Source organism: Pelophylax lessonae, assembly GCF_965119305.1.
Source record: "Pelophylax lessonae genome assembly, chromosome: 8".
NCBI lineage: Eukaryota > Metazoa > Chordata > Amphibia > Anura > Ranidae > Pelophylax > Pelophylax lessonae.
Window position 1 is genome coordinate 178,367,611 of NC_138775.1, and position 17,222 is coordinate 178,384,832.

General features: G+C 41.5%; 1 protein-coding gene across 2 annotated transcripts in view; it reads right to left on the reverse strand.

Annotated features, from left to right (window-relative positions):
- The window catches only part of LOC309561901 (putative oxidoreductase ZK1290.5), a 224,278-nt gene that overhangs the window by 115,939 nt on the left and 91,117 nt on the right, over positions 1-17,222 (reverse strand). For both annotated transcript variants that reach the window (XM_082265963.1, XM_082265964.1), the window contains exon 4: positions 13,700-13,801. In XM_082265963.1, coding sequence (XP_082122089.1) covers positions 13,700-13,801 — 102 coding nt within the window. The remainder of the gene's footprint in view (positions 1-13,699; positions 13,802-17,222) is intronic.

The following is a 17,222-nucleotide window of genomic DNA, read 5'->3' on the forward strand; positions in this document are numbered from 1 at the left end:
TATTATTTATAACAATATATTATTATCACTTTATACCTTTTTAATTTACTTTTATTTTATGGCTATTCACAAGGTCTTTAATACATATTCTTTTTATTCATACTTCATATACACATACATTCTCTTTTTATTATATATATGATAAACGTACACATACACTGAATATGTTTTTATTATTGATGTTTTTCTATTTTTCTTTACTTGAGCACTTACCACTATGGATATTCATTTTGATTGACATTTATATATGTAAAATGTTTTTTGCACAAGTGTTTTGAAGTTTGGATTTGTTGGGATCACTCTGTCTGTGCAATCTAGCTATAGATTCCCAACAGCTGACCAAGGGGAGGAACAACTAGTTTGATGACTCCAATTGTTGCCAGCTGTATGTATGGGGTGTATATATGGCCGATGCACATCCAGAGTGAACTTGGTGATGAATAAGCGACACATCCAGTCGTGAAACGCGTCCACCGATTGTCCTGCACTCACAGTGTGTATCTGTATTTGCCGATTGATGTGGAATAAAGACACTCCTTTTTGAAACTCATCGGAAGTGCGGTCATTCCTTTTGTTGTATGAAACAGATCTGTGCCTTGCCACAATTCTGTCTCTGAGCTCTTCAGGCAGTTCCTTTGACCTCATGATTCTCATTTGCTCTGACATGCATTGTGATCTGGAAGGTCTTATATAGACAGGTGTGTGGCTTTCCTAATCAAGTCCAATCAGTATAATCAAACACAGCTGGACTCAAATGAAGGTGTAGAACCATCTCAAGGATGATCAGAAGAAATGTAAAGCACCTGAGTTAAATATATGAGTGTCACAGCAAAGGGTCTGAATACTTAGGACCATGTGATATTTTAGTTTTTCTTTTTTAATAAATCTGCAACAATGTCAACAATTCTGTGTTTTTCTGTCAGTATGGGGTGCTATGTGTACATTCATGAGGAAGAAGAATGAACTTAAATGATTTTAGCAAATGGCTGCAATATAACAAAGAGTGAAAAATTTAAGGGGGTCTGAATACTTTTCGTACACACTGTATTCTGGCTCTGCTCTTCCGTGGTCTCCAGCACTGCTTTTGTGTCTCTGGTCCCTCCCGCACTGCTTGCACCAATCTTGGTCCCTCCTGTACAGCTCATACTTCTTCCAATCCCTCCTGCACTGCTTGTGCTTCTTTCTGGTTCCTCCTGCACTGCTTGCTCCTCTCTTGGTCCCTCCTGTACTGCTCATACTTCTTTCTGGTCCCTCCTGCACTGTTTGTGCTTCTTTCTGATCCCTCCTACACTGCATGTGCTTCTTTCTGGTTCCTCCTGCACTGCTTGCGCCTCTCTTGGTCCCTCCTGTACTGCTCATACTTCTTTCTGATCCCTCCTGCACTGCTCTTACTTCTTTCTGATACCTCCTGCACTGCTTGTGCTTCTTTCTGGTCCCTCCTGCCCTGCTTACACCTCTCTTGATCCCTACAGTACTGCTCATACTTCTTTCTGAATTCACCTGCCCTGCATGTGTTTGTTTCTGGTCACTCCTGCACTGCTCATTCTTCTCTAATGCCTCATTTCCACTGAGTGGTACGGTTCTGTTCAGTACGGCTGAGCCAGCTGCCAGTTAGGCTGCTGGGTGGATCTAAACATTTTTGGGATCCTTGCAAAACTTGGACCGGCTCCCTAACATCAGCCAACAGCGGCCTGAATCTGGGACACAGAAGTGCAGAAATAAGTGCACTCCTGTGACCCACATGACAAGTATGGCCAAAAAAGCTTTGGCCCTACTTCTTTTGTAAGTTCATGGTCATGCATTTAGTCACTGCTTCTCTTCTCCTTTATTTTAAGGGCTGCAATATGCCAGGACCATGTACTCCCCCCCCCCACCCCCCAATCTGAAATCCATCAGCCATCTTTTTTCCCAGTCTCAGGTCCTTCTCCATTTTTTACTTATACCACTACTGCCATTGCCCCCCTTCTGTAGTTCTCATATTATGCAAGTTTTCATTATGCTTATATTTTTTATATGAGAAAATGTTTTGTTTTATAAAAGCCAGGATATGATATAGGCTTAAAATGGAGCTGAACTCAAAAAGTAAATATCTTATAGGAAACATCAAAAAATGTTAATTGTCCCAAGCCATACTCTGGAAATTTACTTTTGTCTTGAATGCCTCCTTAAAAACAGCAGTAACCTACCTTTGGCTAGGCTCTCCTATGCCAACAGCTTCATGCCTGTATATCTGCAGTGCAAGATCATCTAAGTCACTGTGTCTCGGACTGCTTGCCTCTCAAAAACTGGAGTAGGATTTGGTGATGTCACTAATGCGTTTCTTGTTGTTCTCCTTGCTGGAAAGAAAACTGTACCTAAGGAACAGTGGAAGAATCTCCCTACTTCTGCTTCATTTATTCTGTGCACTTTTCACATCTCCTACTGTTTCTTGATTACCCCACCCATGCCCAGTCATGAGGGGGCAGCTATCATGTGAGAAAGCAAAGCTCAGCTTGCCTTCTCCAAATATAAAGACAGTGTGGAACAAAGAATGGCAAGTCAGTATTGTGGTAAAGGCCAGTCGCAGAGAGATTACAAACAATACTGGTGGTTAGCCCTTTGCTCTGCTTGATTTTTGGGCACAGCTTCCACAGCTTATGTCCCTTTTAATAAACCTTCAAAATTTTTACCCCAGCACTTTCAATGATGTTGACCCCTGTTCGATCAGTGCTGCTTCCCTGAACTTCTGGCCTTTATATGAAAGAATTCACAGTTAACAGTGCTGTCTGAGTCAGTCAGTTTGTTTGGAGAAAAAAGGGTGGGGGGGGGGGGTCTGGGGAGTGCCATCTCAGGCCTTGGGGCTGTGTGCATTTATTGATGCTCACAGCTTAGTGACACACAACCCTAGTCCCCGATTGTAAGGGTGGCTCCATAGACACCTACAAGTGAAAGAAGCCACCCACAAACAAGAAATCTGTAGCATTGGTCATGGCACCAATTTAAAATAACTAAAGGTTTATTATAATTTAAACTTTAATGTTTCCTGTGGTACCTTTCGTCAATCCCCTATTTTTCAATGACAACATTAAACCTTAAAGCTGAATTCCAGGAATTTAGCAACTTTGTAAAAAGTGCAGGCACACTATGGGTTAAGTCCATGGAGGTGCATGACATCTCCTGAACTTACCTCAGTTATTTATACAGACAGTATTATGGCTCTGTCGGAACATACACTGACTGTCGGGGCTGTGAGAGATGGGATAGAGGCACACAGAGTAACTATGCCCACCCCTCCTCTCTGCTGTCTATTCAGAGAAGCCTTTGTATTTTGTGAATGAGTTTACATAATACAAAGGCTTCTGTGATTGGGCAGGAGGAGGAGAGGGGAAGGCATAGCAGCTGCACCAACTCTGTTGAAGACGCCTCCTGGGAGTGCAGTAAAACTGTCAGATGTAAATGATAGAGATACAGTGCATTGCGAAAGTATTCGGCCCCCTTGAACTTTTCGACCTTTTGCCACATTTCAGGCTTCAAACATAAAGATATAAAACTGTAATTTTTTGTGAAGAATCAACTACAAGTGGGACACAATCATGAAGTGGAACAAAATTTATTGGATATTTCAAACTTTTTTAACAAATAAAAAAATGAAAAATTGTGCGTGCAAAATTATTCAGCCCCCTTAAGTTAATACTTTGTAGCGCCACCTTTTCCTGCGATTACAGCTGTAAGTCGCTTCTGGTATGTCTCTATCAGTTTTGCACATCGAGAGACTGAAATTCTTGCCCATTCCTCCTTGCAAAACAGCTCAAGCTCAGTGAGGTTGGATGGAGAGCGTTTGTGAACAGCAGTTTTCAGTTCTTTCGACAGATTTTCGATTGGATTCAGGTCTGGACTTTGACTTGGCCATTCTAACACCTAGATATGTTTATTTGTGACCCATTCCATTGTAGATTTTGCTTTATGTTTTGGATCATTGTCTTGTTGGAAGACAAATCTCTGTCCCAGTCTCAGGTCTTTTGCAGACTCCATCAGGTTTTCTTCCAGAATGGTCCTGTATTTGGCTCCATCCATCTTCCCATCAATTTTAACCATCTTCCATGTCCCTGCTGAAGAAAAGCAGGCCCAAACCATGATGCTGCCCCCACCATGTTTGACAGTGTGGATGGTGTGTTCAGGGTGATGAGCTGTGTTGCTTTTACGCCAAACATAACGTTTTGCATTGTTGCCAAAAAGTTCAATTTTGGTTTCATCTGACCAGAGCACTTTGTTCCACATGCTTGGTGTGTCTCCCAGGTGGCTTGTGGCAAACTTTAAACAACACTTTTTATGGATATCTTTAAGAAATGGCTTTCTTCTTGCCACTCTTCCATAAAGGCCAGATTTGTGCAGTATATGACGATTGTTGTCCTAGGGACAGAGTCTCCCACCTCAGCTGTAGATCTCTGCAGTTCATCCAGAGTGATCATGGGCCTCTTGGCTGCATCTCTGATCAGTCTTCTCCTTGTATGAGCTGAAAGTTTAGAGGGATGGCCAGGTCTTCGTAGATTTGCAGTGGTCTGATTCTCCTTCCGTTTCAATATTATCGCTTACACAGTGCTCCTTGGGATGTTTAAAGCTTGGGAAATCTTTTTGTATCCAAATCCGGCTTTAAACTTCTCCACAACATTATATCGGACCTGCCTGGTGTGTTCCTTGTTCTTCATGATGCTCTCTGCGCTTTAAACGGACCTCTGAGACTATCACAGTGCAGGTGCATTTATACGGAGACTTGATTACACACAGGTGGATTCTATTTATCATCATTAGTCATTTAGGTCAACATTAGATCATTCAGAGATCCTCACTGAACTTCTGGAGAGAGTTTGCTGCACTGAAAGTAAAGGGGCTGAATAATTTTGCACGCCCAATTTTTCAGTTTTTTATTTGTTAACAAAGTTTGAAATATCCAATAAATTTCGTTCCACTTCATGATTGTGTCCCACTTGTTGTTGATTCTTCACAAAAAATTACAGTTTTATATCTTTATGTTTGAAGCCTGAAATGGGGCAAAAGGTCGCAAAGTTCAATGGGGCCGAATACTTTCGCAAGGCACTGTATGCCCAGGAGATGCACCTCCTTGGACTTAACTCACTGGAGTTGATTTACTAAAGGCGATTAGACTGAGCTCGCTGAGACTTTGTAAATGCAGCTGCACCAGTGCTTAGTAAATGAGGCAAAGCTTCACTTTGTAGGGAATACTCGAACACATGCAAGATAAAAAAAAAACAGCATTTTAGCTTGCACCTGATTGGATGATGGAAGTCAGCAGAGCTTCATCTCATTTACTAAGAACTGGAGCAACTTTGTAGAGTGCAACTGCACTTGTAAAGTGCACAGTCTGTTTGCCTTTTGTAAATCAACCCCATAGTATGCCTTCACTTTTCACAAAGGAGCTGAATTCCAGGAATTCAGCTTTAACATAGTAACTACTAAAAATAACGTAACAATTCACAATAACCTATTCTTTGGCTCGCAATCTATCTCACAGCAATCTCACATGGACTGCTTGTGGATGACTCAACAGTTTATTTTAATTATTTTGTTTTAAACAATCAAAGCTAAACCATTTCAGAAATATTATAATAGGAATATTGTGCATGTATACCAGATCATAAATATGTATTTTTCTTTTTTTTGAATGCCTGGAAATACTGATTCACGAATGCCTCGAACACACAATCAGATAATTGTACGAAAAAAAATTGCTTTCGAATTGATCGCACGATAATCTGATCATTAGTACACAGCTTTCGACAGCCGATCACAACATTTCATCCAACAAAATTCGAAGGTACAAACACAAAAACTTTTGTCGTACGATAGCCTAGCGAACGGCAATTGTTTAATCAGTACAGTATGCATTTGCTAAAAATCGATAGACAAAGATCACGCAGGAACCCAGAAAAAGCCTGGCTGCCATTGTTTTTGTTTTGCACTATCCGATACATAGCTATTAGGAATCAATCAATTATTGGCAAAGGCGATATATCGAGGGCCGATATGCACTTTCCCCGATATATCGGAATTGGCCCCGGAGATTACCGATATTGCCGATATTTTGGAAAAGTGCTTGTACCGGAGTGATACCTGCAGCTAGAGGCATCACCCCAGTACCGGCTTTCATAGCCGAGGGTCGGCTGTCTTGTATGGACAACCCATGCGGCTGAGAAACCACTCGGCTGTCATTACACACCCCCCCCCCGCGCCGCCTTCCGCGGCTCGCCCGGGTCTCCCGTCCCACCGGGAGACCCGGGCAACCAGCCTGCACGGCCACCGAAGACCCGATCAAAGCCGCATTCGGCTCGGATCCGGTCTCCATGCAAAAACCCAGAAGTGATGTCATGACATCACTTCCGGGTACTGGCGCCTGATTAAAAAAAATGACAGCATTCAAAACAGCCAAACTTGGCATTTTGAATTTTTTTAAGTACAGAGGGGTTTGGGTTTTTTTACACCGCCAGATCCCTCCACAAGAGTACCTGTCAAGAAAAAAAAAAAGAATGTTAAATGTACAAAAATATCTGCCGATACCGATATGCATTGGCTAAAATATCGGTATCGGCAACGAAAAACCGATATCGGTCGATCAATAGTAGCTATGCAAACCAGGAAGCTTTTCCAGAATCGTACGAAAAAAATCATACATTTAGTACGCATTGTTGCATTAAATACTAGTATTGTGCAACAAAATGCAAACAATAAGTCGTCCGATTGTCTGATCATGTGTATGAGGCACTACTTGGAAAAGCATGAACAACTCAAGTCAGAATCCTTATCTGCACACTTGTTCCAGTGATTAAGAAAGTACCATAGACATTTAACAAATATTGCCACCAGGGAACTCTCATTTTCAGAAGTAGAGGTTAATCAAGGCGTTTGCATCCCCCAGCACAGATTTCATTTGAGGACATCTTTACACCAGCAGCCGCAATAGTGATTCTGATGCATCGTGCGGTTAATTTTTTCTTAAAACTTTATTGAAATGGTATTTCTCTGTACAGTACAGTTCTCTGTACTGCAGTTGTGTTGCAATGTGGTGGTATGTGTTGCAACATGCTCTGCTACAAAAAAAGTACAGTAAAGCAAGCATAGTGCTTTTTTCAGAACACAGCACCATAACGCAATAATGAGAACTGACTTCATAGAGAACAAGGCAAACTACCTTGTCTTTGTGTTGGGATTGTGCTGGGCAGGGCTACCCATTGCAGGCCAATGCAAATGGTGAGAACAAGCCCTAAAGCAGTTACCTAAAAGTGTATGTAAACTTAAAATCTATCCATTACGTTTGTCATTATGCTTCACTGCATACAAATTTCTTAAATCAAATCATTTTCTGTAAGTCTATTGCAAAGTATCCTACCTTTTAGATCCTGCCATGCCTACACTAAACCCGTTCCTTGCAATAAGCAGCAACATTGTCAGACTACCTTGTAAGCTCCATCAGTTGGCCATTGTTTATGAGGTCTATAATATAGGCAGCCAATGGCAAATGAAGACGCTCACAAAACTGAGCATGCCCAGACCGAGTGGCAGCGTGGAAGAGTGTAGATCACCCACAACAGCATTGCCACTTTGAATAGAAGACTGGCAGGATCACCAGGTAATTACAATAACACACCACATTTTGAAGAAAAATAAAAGCAAGCACACACATGCAGATTTTATAGTTTTACTTCCTTAGATAACATTTCGTCTGTAGGGTTTAATGTCATTTTAGGTGATCCAGTAATATGATATGCTCCAAATGTGGCAGAAAGATGAAGAAAAATAGAGATAGAGCCTTCTCCCTTGCCCCCAGCCATCAATAGGCAGACTAGTGCTGTTCTCGTACTGTATTTTGTTTCTAAAAACCAGACTGGGATACGTCAAAAATATTGACGTTTTACAGTCACCTTTCCTAAAAGGGAGAGGTTTGGCACTGGTCTGTAGTTGGCCAAGATTCCTTGATCCAAGGAAGGCATTTTTAACAATGGCCTGATAAAGACTTCTTGAAGTTGGTGTGGGAAGATATCTGTATTGAGACAGTAATGTACAATATGTTTTTTGGACCAGTAGACTAATGTGACTATTACATACCAATTGTTGGCCTATTCAACACTGATCAAAGTCATATGTAGTTGGAAGGAGCTCCTTGGATGATTGGAGCACTTTCCTCATGCTATTAAATGTTGTCCAAAACCTTGATGTACTACTGTGCCTTGCAGGGACTGCTTTTTAGACTTAAGCCTGGTACACAATATTCAATTTTTTTTTTCATTCAACCCACGGACAGAAAAAACTGAAGAGCTGGGGATGAAGAGCTGGGGAGGAGCCGCTGTATTAATTATCCGATGTTAATACAGCGATCTACCCCGCTGAGCCATTGTGTTCTGAAAGGGGGACGGCCCCCACCAGAACACACCGGTCAGCGCTCTCAGCTATTGGCTGAGAGCGCTAATCAGATGCCGATCGGCAGACCTTTTGTCGGACCGGGCAGCTTTTGTCGGACCGGCTGCCGTACACATGGGCCGAATGTCAGCCGGTTGCTATTGAACCGGCTGATGCTGCCCGATATTCGTCCTGTGTGTTCGGCCCTTAACCACTTATACTGCGGCAGGCTGGCTCTCCTGCGTAAACTGACGTAGGGGTACGTTGGCTCGCAGGAGTGGGTCTCGGGCGCGATCGCGCGCCCGCTCTCTAGCCCTGCAGCTTAACAATGGGTCCGACGGCTGCGATGGCCGCCGGGAACCCGGTGATCGCTGCAGGGACTGACAGAAGGCGGTGTGCCATTGTAAACACAGCACACCGCTCATCTGTCACTGATTGAAACAGGGATCCTGTCTGGCCACCACACAGTTAGAATCACCCCCTACATGCACATTTAACCCTTTGAGCGCCCCTGGTGTTAACCCCTTCCCTGCCAGTGTCATTATTATAGTAACAGCGCATATTTTTTTAGCACTGGTTACTGTAGTAATGTCACTGGTCCCCCAAAAGTGTCAAAAATGTCAGGGGTTCGATCTGTCCACCGCAATCCCGCTATAAATCACAGATCACCACCATTACTAGTAAAAAATAAATAAAATGACAAATCTTTCCCTTAGTTTGCAGACTCGATAACTTTTGCGCAAACCAATCAAAATACACTTATTGGGATTTTTTTTTACCAAAAATATGTGGGAATGTTATATAGCAGAAAGTGAAAAATACTGCTTTCTTTTTACAAATGTGTCGCTCTTTTTTTGTTTATAGCGCATAATCAAAAAAACAGCAGAGGTGATCAAATACCACCAAAAGAAAGCCCTGTTTGTGGGGGGAAAAAAGGACATCAATTTTATTTGGGTACAGCATCGCACAACTGCGCAGTTGTCAGTTAAAATAACGCAGTGCCAAATCGCAAAAAATGGCCTGGTCATTAAGAGGGCAAATCCTTCCGGTCCAGAAGTGGTTAAATGCCATGTCCAATTGAGGATACAATGTTGGTAAAGTAATGGACAAACACTTCACGGCTTTCTTGCAAGCAATTTGGACTCTGGGTTACACTTTTTTTGTGGGTGTGAAATATAGCTTATATTCAGGTAATTTTTCTCTAGCTTCACAGAGAAATAGTTCACCAAGATTGACCCAGATAAGACAAATCCATTTTGGCTGAACTGACACTTTCAGACCATAAACTCTTTTAAAGAAGGTTATTCTTCCCTTGGGTGCCCTGGTATATTTATGTACTGAAAATGACAATTTTTCAATACCTGTTTTTTGTCTGCACACATTCGCTTCTCACTTTTCAATCCTGTATTTAATGTACAGTTCCTCAAGGCTGAACAGGTGTCAGTGTTTCCTGTTGAAGACATCCATCCATACCACAACCATGCTGTATGCCACCTCTGAGCTGTCACTTAGTGCAATATCATACGATTAAACAGTGTGCTCAAGCTGCATCTGTCCATGATGAAGGCCAGACTTCTCCTGCATTCCTTGCTATGTCCCTGAGGACAGTGATAATTTTACCACACTATACAAATGATGGGAAGCTGTCATGGGCAAACAGTACTTTTTGTATCAAACTGCTTATCTCACTAACACAGCCATTGTCAGTTATAAAATAGTATTTTTAATGAGCACCAACCACTATAGATAACAACCTAGAAGCCTTTTCAACAAAGCTGTTGTTATCACTTTTACCCTTACATTATCCAAACAGTAACTGCTCCATGTTAATAGATAAGAAAAGAAGTTATATTATAATAACATGAAAAAGTTAACTATTCTTAAGCTACCTTTTTTAAACATTAGTGGTCATGATAGTGCCTGGCCTCTGTTCCCTCTCTTTACAGCAGATTTAATAAATGGGCACAAACTGATACTATAAGCCAGTACCTAACTGTAATTAACAACTGTTTAAGTGTACCTGTCTTCCATTGTGAATATCTGAAACTAAAATTCCTGGCTAGTGAGACCATGACTTGCTCAGGTTTAGGCTTGAGGCCCACCCACTTCCATCACCCATCTATTGACAGTACCCTTAATAGCTTGTAAAGCATTCTCATTGGATAAGCAGGCAGTAAATGAACAGGGAATAAATTCAAAAAGGGTCATGTTAAAGAGGAAGTAAAGCCTGGGAAAAAATGCATACTAGCACATTATGTGACACTTACCTGCAAACGAAGCCCGCGTCGTCCCCGTTGGAGGCCGCATCCATTTTCACTTGTTTTCCTTCCGGGCCTGCGAACTCTGGCTGTGCCAGAGCTGCGTGACGTCACTCCCGCTGGTCACAGCACAGGGCTCTGAAGAAAAGGCAGGGGCAGCCGTTTCTTCAGAGTGCATGTGCGGATGACGTCATCGGCTGCATTCAATGTAAATATCTCCTAAACGATGCAAGTTAAAGAGATATTTACAGTACCTATAGGTAAGCCTTGTTATAGGCTTACCTATAGGTACAAACAGTACTCAGGGGTTTACAACCTCTTTAAATGAGAAGTGTGGGATTCTAAAAAATTAGCATACATACTCACCTCCATGCTGCAGCATACGTGTGGTGCTACAGCTGTTCCTCACTGGCTCTAACACAGTGAACTGAGCAATCACAAGACCCCATCACTCAGTTTTCTGTCTTTTCTGAGCAGAAGGCGGTGACTGTCAGTCACTGCTCTGTGCTCTGCCCCTCCAGTATTCAATGGAGTGCCAGGCTGGAGAGGGGGTGGGGGCAACTGGCTCAGGCTCTCAGCAGCGCGTTAGAGGCTGAGCCAGCTGCAGGTGAGGTATCTGTGTCAGGATCCTTCCAGAGCCTGGATCAGCTCTGTGATGCCTGCTGTTGGCTGATTCTGGGTCACAGGATAGGCCAATTAAGTGCACTCCTGTGATCCAGAAGAGTAGTAGGACCAAAAAACCTTTGGCCATACTTTTATTGCAGTTAGACACAGGTCACGGATCCAATGACAATTATGAGAATATGTAGATCTGTGCAATTAACTAATTACAGTTATAACTTATGTGGATCCCATATGACCTATGCATACCTTAACTGCAATTTGTTTAAAGTCATAATCTGTCGTAGGATAGTTGTAAAATATTTCTGTTGTACAAGCAAAATGTAGCCCCATGTAGATACCCATCACCAGCAAGTATAAAAGAGTAAAACCATTATTACTAAACCAAACATCAGAGTGAAAAAGGTGTTTGAAGTTTATAAGTTCTAGGTTATGTCCAAAATCCAAACAAAATAGTGTCTTAGTCCCTAATAAGTGTCCAAAAGAAAAAGAAAAAACTTGGATCCAACTTGTATTCCATAAAAGGCATACACTTTATTATAAAACCGACTGAGGCCAAACTGTTAATAATGACAATTACTGTATGTGCTCACATGAACCTAGGACTCTCGTGTGTGGAGACTTGATGGCAATTGTCATCGGTAACCCTATGGGTGGCTGAAACCTAATGACCAACATACAGGCTCATGTAGGGGTAAATAGCAAGGTCCGGCCTGCAGGGGGCACAGAAAGATCCAGGGTACATGATGGGAGCCGTGTCACTGGAAGTGCCACATCTGAAGTTTGTCAGCAGCCTCTGAAGCAATGTCTCACCAGATAAAATGTAAAGGGTTCTCCATCTCCTAGACCAATGGTCTTCAAACTGTGGGCTGGGGGCCAAATGCAGGCCGTTTGCTTGCCTTTATTTGGCCCTTGGGTCACTATTCCTCCCACTGATATAAGGCACGATTCTGTCAACTTACATCAACAATAGGGCACAATTTCTCCCACTGGCACCAACATTGTAACACTATTTCTCCCAATGATACCAACAATGGGGAACTATTCCTCCCAGTGATACCAACAATGGGGCACTACTCTTCCCCATAATACCAAATGTGGCCAGGTTTACTCCCACTGATGCCAGGAAAAGTTCCACTCCTGCTGGCCACAGTCTGGCCCCTTAAAATCTGAAGACTGAAGAACAATAAACTGGCACTTTGGAGACCCATGTCATAGACAACGGCGTTTCAAGGTATGGCCTCTTCTGGTCAAAACCAGTATTAAACTGAGTATATACACATGGATTATTTTTGATCAACATGCAGGCTGAATGAAAATAATATAGCAGATTCCCTCATCCATGCTATACGGCACAGATGGAGGATCCTCCTGTTGCTACTATTGTATTCTGACAGCTGTAGCTGGTGCCTGTCAAAATACCTAATCGTGGCTGCATCTGACTCGAAGCAGCCGCTATTCAGTTAATAATTTTCTGCCTAGTTCCTTCGATTTTTACATTTTGGCCAGTTTCAAAGGATTCATATAGTGTGTACCCAGATTAAATGATAATAGTAGCAAAGTGTGATAATCCAAACCAACTTATAATAATTTAGTTAATTGAAAAGAGACCCAAGAACGTTTTTTTTGTTTGAGATTTTCACAATGCACATTTGCCTTATTAAATAAGTCTGATGCAATAATTTGCACAGAAAGCCAGTACTAGATTTCATTCTGGTGTTCCTCTCACCCACGTGTACTGACATGTATTTCCCAGAAGTTAGTATAAACTAGCCTGTTTTGGGCACAGAAGGGTGCATGGCAATGAAGGCAAAGTACTATCTTGTAAATCTGCAATCACAACCAACATGTACTGATGTGTATTTCCATGCAGGTTGTATAAAATAAATGCAAATTAGGCTAATAGGCTTTCATGAAGAATGAAAAGTGAAGTGGACGTCAGTAGTTACTTCAAATATGGCATCTTCGATCCCTTTAGATGTGTATGCTTTTAACCACTTGCTCAATAATTTGGTGGTCAGAGGTCAATCAAGAGGAGCTCAGCTAAATTTTTTCTTAAGTTCAATTTTTTTTTCTGTTTATTTCACTTCTGTACACATGCTTTCTGACAAAGGACTGAAAGTATGTTCTATGCATAAAGCAACATTTTATGGCTCCTGCAACTCAATGAATGGACTAAAAGCAGCAATAATACATTTATATTTATTTAAAAAGTACACTTATCCATATGCTTCTTTTTCAGGTTGAGTAGTTAAATGTGCCAGTTAGCTCTTAGCAAGCCATATGCTATCTTAACATATGTGTTATTCCCCCAGCTGGTACATCTACTTTCTGTACAAGCAAGAAGTACTATAGCATACATACGGTGCCAGATTTTTTTCCGTCATGGAAAAAACAGTGGGGAAAATGACCAAAATCAATTATTCTCTCACCTCTGTCATACAAATCCTCCAGAGCTTTCCATGTCTCTGCTCGGGCCTCCCGGGCACTCTTACCAGGAAGATTAGCATCAGGCCAGTGCATCAGATACAGATCTAGAAGGGCAGAAAACATATGGTTACAATTTATTATAAACTGTAACCAATTAGCATCCATACAAATTCACATTCATGAAGTCATAAGCAATTCACAAACATAAGAACTAGGTGATTGCCATCCAATCTCGCAAACATCAGAAAAATCACAAGAAGAGTACATTAGATCTCACTGGACACACTTGGCAGAAAACATTTCAGCTGGGCTCGATTTATTATCCAAAAGTTGGTTATAATCCAAGAATTAAGACTTTAGGTGTTTGAAGGACTTAGTCACTTTACTAGAGGAAAACGAGTCAAAAAATGGGATTGACATTATTGATTTTGATATATACTTGGAATAAAGGGATCAACAGGGAGATCAGGAATTCCCCTTGAATAAAATAAATTTAAACAAATATCAACCACCCCCCCCCCCCCCCATCTCCTCCTACAAAAATACCCAAGTTATTTTATTATTTTACCTTCCTACAAGTCATCAGAGGGAATGCTCATTGAGAGCAAGGAAATATATGGTCTTATCAAGATGCAGTTCCAAGCATTGAACCAGTTAAATACGAACTACGACATCACAATTTAACCTTTGGAGGTTTAAGATCGAGGAAATATGGTTGTCATGAACAACCTTCAGTACAAAGAGATGTGCCCAAAGATTCTTAATAACTGAGACTAGGGCTGGGCAAAAAATCGATTAGATCGATAAATCGATTTTTTAGTGTTTTTTCAAACTCGAGTTTTTTGCCACTATAGTTTTTTCCATAGCGCGATATGAGCCAGCCCCATAGACAGTACACACACACTAGAGGTCACTCAGGGGCCCCCATGGCCTGCATGCGGGACACTTACCTGTACAGGCGGGCCGCCCTGGGCTCCAGCTAGCTGCACACCGCACAGCCAGGCCCGGGAACCAGCCACAACACACCGAGAACTCCCCAGTAACCGGACCACCGCCGCTGCCATCTCTGCTCAGAGTCTACGAGGAACGAGCCAATCAGCGGCCACCGCCAGGCCTGGATGTGACGTCAGCTGCCGGGAGAGGAAGCGGGCGGTGCGTCTGAGGGGAAGCGGGGTTATACCTGTACAGGGGCTGTGATAGGTACAGACAGAGACTAGCCACACCTGTCCAGACACAGATCCTCTTGAATGGTGGAAGCTGCATCAGCCCAACTTTCAAAGGCTAAGCTTACTGGCTAAAAAATATATCTTTCTATTCCAGCCACTAGTGCCCCCTCAGAGAGGGTATTTAGTGTGGGTGGGGGAAAAGTTACCTGCAACCGGGCCTGCATTAAGCCAGAGGTTGTGGACAGGCTCATCTTTCTTGCAAAAAATGTTTAGAATGAGCATGCACAATGTTTCAGCAAGCACGTGTTTTGTTGTTATAGATAAAAGTTTACATTTGTTCACTCTTTGAGCAGGCTATATGTCTGCGCTGCCACAGGCATGTTTCATTTTTTATATTCACAGTTCACACTATACTGAGAAGAGTTTATTTTTTTAATTGTAATGTTATATGTTACAAAATTTGTAATTATCTGATTTCTTGAACAGAAAATTTAAGCTACTGTGAAGTTGTTGCACTTTTGCTTAAACCTGGGCTAAAGCTTGAAATTGTTGAATGACAGAGCCTCATTTACTTTTTGTTTTGGGATTCTACGCATTTTAACTCTTGAGGACAATCATAGCAATAAAGTTGCACTTTTGACACTATATCTGATGTCTGCAGTCATTTTTTAAGTGCATTGGAAAAAAAAAATCGAAAATCGAATTGAAACTCGAATTTTTCTTTAAAAATCGAAGATTTTTTTTTTAGGCAAAATCACACAGCCCTAACTGAGACTGGTATCAACATATGCCAGTCTCTTTGCTACAGGATTTCAACAGAAAAAAAAAAAAAAAAATATTATATATATATAATAAAGATAGTGGACAGAAAATATAGCCTAAATACACTTTAAAAACAGACATGGAAATTTATTCAGGGGGCGTATCCCAGGTCCCTAACTCCTATGTGCTCCTTAAAACCCATAAACCTTCAGTGCCCACTGAGTAGGCCTAGTGTCAGTGTAAGGAAGAATTACCAAAAATGTGAGCAGGGTGGTCAATGGCTTGAGAAATATGGATTGAGCTTGAGCAAAATGTTGATAAAAAAAACGCTGCTGTTTTGATCTCTCTCCTCTGCAAGAACCATGAGTGTCTCTATAGCAGTTTTGGTTTTAAAAAAAGCCTTTTATAGGGCCATGTGAAAATCTCAGGAAGCAGCGCTTTTCAATAAAAAATATAGAGTCAAAGACAATTAAAGTCATTGGACACCTTTCCAGACAACATAGCTAACTCAGACAGATAATACAAAGCTATTGGTATTTGTTAGTGACAGACTTCAAGGTTAGTCAATTTAAAGCTGACTATCCTAAAATACTGTATGTATAGAAGAATGACCCCCACTGAGAGACAAGCTTTTACAAAGTAATGAAAAGGCAACAAGAACTGTGATTTAGAACTTAAAACCACACTTCCACCATTAAAAACTGGCAATCTTAGTTTGCCAATAGGACAACACAAGGCCCTATTGCATGGTTACAGCCCTCTGGTATCAAGTTTGGTGTCTTAGAGTACATGCAAACCCTCAAGGAGAGAACTGGGCTAAAAAGTTGTTACAAGTTGAAATACGATGAATCCATTTTTTGAGGGCTACTAATCTTTCCAGAAATAAATGAATACACTAATATTAAACCATTTCTGTAAGGCCCCTTTCACACTTGTGCGACTTGAGACTGCAAAGTGGCATGACAAGTCGTCCTCCATGATTTCCAATGAGTGCCGTTCATATATGTGCGACTTCAAGTCGCAATGACTTCAAAAGTGGTCCCTGTGCTACTTTGGTCCGACTTTGATGCGTTTTGAGGTCCATAGCCCTCAAAATTACACAGGCATTGCTTCAAGTCCAGTCAAAATTGTCAAAATTGCACGACTTTTAGGGCGCACAAGTGTGAAAGGTGCCTAATTCGCTATGTGACACTTATTCTGGATGATGCACAAATCTATGCTGTGCAATAAATTATATGAATATTTATGATAAGAATTATTAACCCTGGCAAACTAATTTAGATGATTACGGCTGACCATTTAAATATGTATTTTTTTGTTTATTTATGTGACTGATCTACTTGCGTGGCAGATTGTCCACTAAGGCCTCTTTCACACTTGTGCATCAACGAATTAGGACTGCAAAGTCGCATGACAAGTCGTACTCCATGATTTCTAATGAGTACCGTTCATATCTGTGAAACTTCAAGTTGTACCGACTTCAAAGTAATCCCCCACACTACTTTAGTCCGACTTTGATGCGTTTTGAGGTCTATAGCGCTCAAGATTACACAGGCATTGCTTCTAGTCTAGTCAAAATCACAACAAAAAATTAGGG